The 5,985-nt window shown below is 28.2% G+C and overlaps 1 protein-coding gene across 2 annotated transcripts; it reads left to right on the top strand.

The window, feature by feature from the left end:
- Positions 1 to 626: 626 nt before the first annotated feature.
- LOC101503515 (probable 2-oxoglutarate-dependent dioxygenase SLC1) lies at positions 627 to 4,558 on the top strand. 2 transcript variants are annotated; one of them, XM_027333249.2, is made up of 4 exons: positions 627 to 734; positions 1,080 to 1,395; positions 2,195 to 2,442; positions 4,105 to 4,558. In XM_027333249.2, the coding sequence occupies exons 2-4, from the start codon at positions 1,090 to 1,092 to the stop codon at positions 4,349 to 4,351; spliced, it is 801 nt and encodes a 266-aa protein (XP_027189050.1). In that variant the 5' UTR covers positions 627 to 734; positions 1,080 to 1,089; the 3' UTR covers positions 4,352 to 4,558. The 2 variants fall into 2 exon arrangements, with proteins under 2 accessions (XP_027189050.1, XP_027189051.1); XM_027333250.2 differs by having other exon boundaries at positions 4,034 to 4,299.
- Positions 4,559 to 5,985: the final 1,427 nt, after the last annotated feature.

Below are 5,985 nucleotides of genomic sequence, written 5' to 3'. Positions count from 1 at the left end.
GATAAATCGAATTATTTTATGACTAAAGTTGAGGCTATTCTCTTTGATTTTAAAGTAGCTCTTCAACTAAACTTGCACTACATCATAATTGAATTTGACTTTAAAGTGGCTGTTAAGATAATTCATGGTGGTTATACTCCTATTTAGCATTTGTAACCAATTCTTGTATAAATTAATGCTCTTATCCACTCATATCGCGAGCAAATTGAAGTAATATATCAATTGATCGTGAAGCTTATAAATCTGCAGACTTCCTGAAACATGGAACTCATTATGCAAACTTTGATATAATTCTGATGAAGTCATCCTTTTCTCTTTTAGATAATTTTACTTGTATGGATATTGAGGGAGCTAATCTCCTAATTTAAATTCTTAATATAATTTTCCGTTCAGAATAAACAAATTAATAAATTCGGGAGCATAGTGTATTTGTCGCGACCCTTCTCCATCCTTTCCCCCGTGGTCTGACTAAACATCGTCAACTGAATTGTAAATGCTGGAATATACTATAGAATAGAACAAGTCAATACTCACACCCCCCTGAAGCTGGTTTTTTCAAAACTTGGTACTATTTCAACCCCCACCTTACCCCACACTTCTCTTTTCTTCACTATATATACATCAACATTAACACAATTTTACCATCCATCTTAGCTTTCGATTTTTATTTCACACCATTTCATGTCCTAGTCCCCCAACATACATTTTCAATATACGAATATTTATCAACCCAGGTATGACAATTAATTTCTCCAATTTCCTCAATTCAAGAACACATTTTGCACTACTAAAAAATGTAAAAAAAATTAGTCAGAAAGATAAAAGGAAATTTTTTCTCTAATTTCTTCGTCACTAATTTAGTAATGGATTTAAAGAGGAATTTTATGTTTTTCTTCTCTAAATTTCTCTTGCTAATTTCATTTTTTTAGTAGTGTTGAAATAACTCCACAAACACAACATATATGCAATTTAGTTATGCATATTATATACATATATAAACTTAAGCGTATACATTAATTTGTTTTGGTGTATATGTACATGTTCTTAGTTTAATTTGATATATACGGGATAAATTACAGAAGTATATGTATGTCTCCTGGAATGGCAGTAACATTTAGTGAACGGATGAAATTGAAAGGTGAAGATGATGTTGATAGACCAGAAAATCAATATCAAAAACTGGTAAAGCTACTAGTTGATAATGGTATTCACAGTGTGCCTAAAAAGTATATATTTCCTCCTTCTAAACGTCCTGGTATGAATATGGAAGATCCAAATGTTGCGAAACAAAACCTTGAGCTACCCATCATTGATTTTTCTAATTTGATTGGTCCAAATAGGCACCAAGTCCTTCAAGCATTGGCCAATGCTTGTCAACGGTACAGATTTTTCCAGGTAAGCAATCTAGCAAAAGAATTCCATATACTTAGTTGTAATTAATGAAACCTTATAAAAATATGACATGTTGAGTCATGTGTTATGTGGAAAAACAAGGGTTCGTTATCACCGGTATCTCTAAAGTTGAAAAAGCCCTTGTCACAAGTAACTCAATATTTGGAATAAAGAGTTAAAATTTGTCTTTCCACCACCTTTTAATTTATATAGCTTATGTCATTAGAATTGAATATTTTATATTTGTCTAACGTCCAACCCTAATTTAGGTGTGTGGTCTCAATTGAATATTCATGTACCTGTTAATGATTGATATGATATAGATAACGGACTTAGGTTTGTCTAATGGAACTACCAAAGTTGACCCTACTAATATTCGGTTGGCCTAAGACTAAAGTGTTTAGTATCCCCATCCTAATTCTCTTTATTCTTAGGTCGGATAACCGAATATTGAATTATAGAAAACATATTTTTTAGCGCAAATGATAGTTGTTAGTTTGTTAAATAGATAGAAAGAGATAATCTGTTAACAAAATAAAACCTTAAACGTCTATTTAATACTTCTTCAATGTCTCGATGTATGCTACTAGATTACATTTTTAGGGACGGCTTTAAAAAGCAATTACATAAAACATAAAATAAATTGAATAAGATAGCAGAGATATAAACAAATTACAAGCATATAAATTTATGCTATAAAACTATTTGGGGAATAGGCTACTTGATAAACACTTAAGTTAAGCTTGTATTAGAGTTGACTTTATAATTAATTAAAAGTTTATTTATGTTTTGATTGATGAAGGTGGTAAACCATGGGATCTCAGAAGATGTAATGAACAACATGATGGATGTGAGTGGAAGATTTTTCGATCTACCATTTGAGGAAAGAGGAAAGTACATGACAGCTGACATGAGAGCAGCAGTTAGATATGGAACAAACTTCAGTCAAACAAAAGACAGAGTGTTCTGTTGGAGAGACTTCTTGAAACTCCTCTGCCATCCTTTGCCTGATTTTCTTCCTCATTGGCCTGATTCCCCCGTGAACTTTAGGTGTGTAACAATATTTAATTAATCATTAATCAATTCAATATATACGTGGACAACAATTATATTTATAATCATAATATCATATAGTAAATCCTAGTACTAATTTATTGGTGTCTTTGTGTTTTTTGTTTAGTATAATAACTTTTTGGTCAAATTGTATAAATAATTTACCGTTGATCGGTATTTAACAATTATCTAAAATATTATCGATGATTGATGATGTATTTAAAAAGGTAAAAGTTTATACTCCTCTTAATTCTGAGAACAAAGACATTGCTACATAAAAATTGAGTTGAATTCCAATACTTTTAATATTAGTTTTTTCTCGATCTTACCTAATATTTATAAATAAATAAAAGTAAATTAATTTTATTCATCATCTTCTTCATATCAAGATTCAAAAGAAAAAAAATAAAAACATCCGATTCAAATATAAACTCTTAACTTACAACAAAAAAATCAAAGAAACATACCTTTTCAATTCCTTAACGCTTTCAATATCAAAGAAACAACACACACAAAAGGAGTAAATCCATAAAACATAGTCCCCATCTCCCTCTCACACAATCACATCCATCACCTCGTTTATTTATCAAATTAAATTAAATGATGTATTTTGTTCAATTCGGTTGATTAGGTTATTGATGATAGAGCTGTGTTGTTTAGAATCAATGATGTGGTTGTATAGTGTTGAGGCTTCAGCTTGATTAGTTTCAAGTTTGTCGTTGGTTAGTGGGAGATTAGGGTGATGGTCTAATGGGTGCTATAGTGTGAGAGGGAGATGGGAATTAATTTTATTTTTTTAAAATCTTGCCTTTATATATGAATTGGGGTTTTATTTTATTTTTTTGGTTTTAATATAAAGATACGATGAAGTTGAGAAGACGAAGACATTGATATTCCTATAAATTTCTTAATTTTATTTTATTTAAAATTAAAACTACCAAAAATTTCAAAAATAATGTTTACATGAGTTGCCACATCAGCAATTTATCATATTATAAACTAAATTAATCAAATGTCTTATAAATAGGGAGGAGTAGTACTAACTTCTTTTCACAATAATATTGCTTTTGAGTAATTCACATTGATTAAGAAAATATAATAAAAAAATAAAGTAAATTGTAATTTGATTAAAAAAAATAATTGATTAAATTATTCTTATTAATTATTAATATATCATTTTTATTATAAATGTAATGTGAAGAATAATAATTTGTGAGTGATGTATATAATCAAACAATAATAAATTACTATTAAAAAAGTTTAATTACTATGGATGTTAAAAAATTTAGACTGTTTTTGGATCACAATTATTCATAGTTATAATTTTTAAAGTAATTATAATAAAGTTCAAAAGTTTTTAATAATTCTATAATTTTAATTAACTGATAAATAAAAAAATTTACATTATCGATATATATAAATTAAATCTTTAAAAAATTAATATTGTGTTGAAAATTAAAAGTGAGAGTCTTTAAATTTCTTTTTTATCAATGCGACGGTTATAATTTATTTCATGTTTTAATTATATTATATGTTTAACCTATTCTGTCTTTTTGTTGTTGTAATTTCTCTCTGTTTCCCAACAAAGTTGCAATGGGGACAACCAAGATGACATGAGAACAAAATTATATTTTTCTTGCAACAATTACAATTATGTAGGAAAGTGGTGGCTACCTACGCAGAAGAAGCCAAAGACTTATTTCTAAGGTTAATGGAAGCCATCGTAGAGAGTTTAGGTATAGTTGAAAACAACAAAGAAGGAAAAGACAATATTCTCCAAGAATTGGAAAATGGGAGCCAGCTTATGGCAGCTAATTTCTACCCACCATGTCCTCAACCAGACCTAACTTTAGGGATGCCCCCTCATTCTGACTATGGATTCCTAACACTTCTCCTCCAAGATTAGGTTGAAGGTTTGCAAATCCAATTTCAAGGAAAATGGTTCACATAGTTCATCCTATTAATAATGCTTTCATTGTTAATGTTGGTGATCACCTTGACGTAAACATATTTATTAATTGATTTCTCACTATCTTTTCATATAGCAATATTAGTTTTTATAACATTTTATGTTTGTAAATAATATTATAACATAGTATAAATATTGCAACAACATGCTCCCTTTGGTCCATTTTATATAAAATGAAAAATAAATATAACACAAAGAATGCGTCAAGTAACTACCTTAAAATGAGTCAAAATATATAAAAGAAAACAACTACCTTAATTTCTACCTTAATAATTTTTTATCATTCATTGATGCATCCACTTGCATGACAATTTTTTGTTAATTTAAAATACATGTTTATAAAAGGAAATTCAACAACTAATATACTTTAAAATTGTACTTAATTTGTTTTTTACACTAAGGACTAAAGAAAATTTTAAAATGCCTCTTATAAAAAGGATTCAAGAGAAACGTATGATATATGATCGGTGTGTATAAAACTTGATTGACAACGATTAATTTTGATAAATTGTCTAATTAGTGTATTTGATTCACTAATAAGACATCTACTATCTCTACAACTTTGATCATTTAGAGTAATTCTATAAAAATTAATCATCAATTTTTAAGTGTAGTCACATTTATTTGTCATGACTCTTCCTAAAAAATGTGTTTTATAGATATCGAATTTTGATTATTTTCCCACATATTCAAAATGTGCTACTAAATAAACAAGAAATAGTTAATTTACCTTATACTTGAATTCATAATTACTTCATCTGAAGTTACCTTAAATGATATTAATATCTTCTTTAATTTTAAAAAAATACTCACCTACTATATATTCACTAAAAAATATGCATCAAATATTTTTTTTTTGTCGCACTTACATTTATTTATGGCATTTATTATATGACACGATTATAGTTTTTGTTTTAATTTGTAAAAGTATGACTATATACATTTGATATTTGCAATTTTGAAATGTATGATTATGTTTTTAGTAGCACAATTAGAGTGTATATTCTAGTTTTTATTTGATAAATGACATATAAAGTTGAAAGAGTGACAAAAAAAAATAAATATTACGTACAATTTTTTTAATAAATATAAGGGAGATCGATGTTTTTTAGGGAGGTAAATGCAATTTCCTCATATAAAAAAAATCATCATAAGATTAATTTGTTTGTTTAAAGCATAATTATTTGTTTGTGCAAATATATTTAAAAATATAAAAGATAATTTGAGAAGAAAAAATATTTAAATTGTATTTTGAGTTAAATATCTTTCATATCCACTACAGCATTATATGTATGTGTCAAAAAGTCATGTGGATTAGATTCAAGGTGCTAATTTTTCTTCTTGTATGGTTGTCAGATTTTTAGCAACGGAAAATACAAAAGTGTGCTACATAGAGTTTTGGTGAATTCTTCTAAGCCTAGAAGATCCGTGGCATGGTTGCATAGCGTTTCTTTCAACAGTACGGTGAGACCGTCATCAAAACTCATTGACGAAGCGAATCCCAAACGTTACGCAGACACCGATTTTGAAACTTTCCTTGCCACATTTCAACTAATGAGACCAAGGGAAAG

This window comes from Cicer arietinum, chromosome 4 (genome assembly GCF_000331145.2).
Source record: "Cicer arietinum cultivar CDC Frontier isolate Library 1 chromosome 4, Cicar.CDCFrontier_v2.0, whole genome shotgun sequence".
Lineage (NCBI taxonomy): Eukaryota > Viridiplantae > Streptophyta > Magnoliopsida > Fabales > Fabaceae > Cicer > Cicer arietinum.
The sequence above is the reverse complement of the archived record's forward strand: the minus strand, read 5'-3'. Positions and strand labels throughout refer to the sequence as shown.

Coding starts and splice junctions, on each gene's coding strand:
- LOC101503515 (XM_027333249.2), top strand. CDS start 1,090: ATGTCTCCTGGAATGGCAGTAACATTTAGTGAACGGATGAAATTGAAA. Junction 1,396..2,194: donor AACGGTACAGATTTTTCCAG/GTAAGCAATCTA, acceptor TGATTGATGAAG/GTGGTAAACCATGGGATCTC. Junction 2,443..4,104: donor GATTCCCCCGTGAACTTTAG/GTGTGTAACAAT, acceptor ACAATTATGTAG/GAAAGTGGTGGCTACCTACG.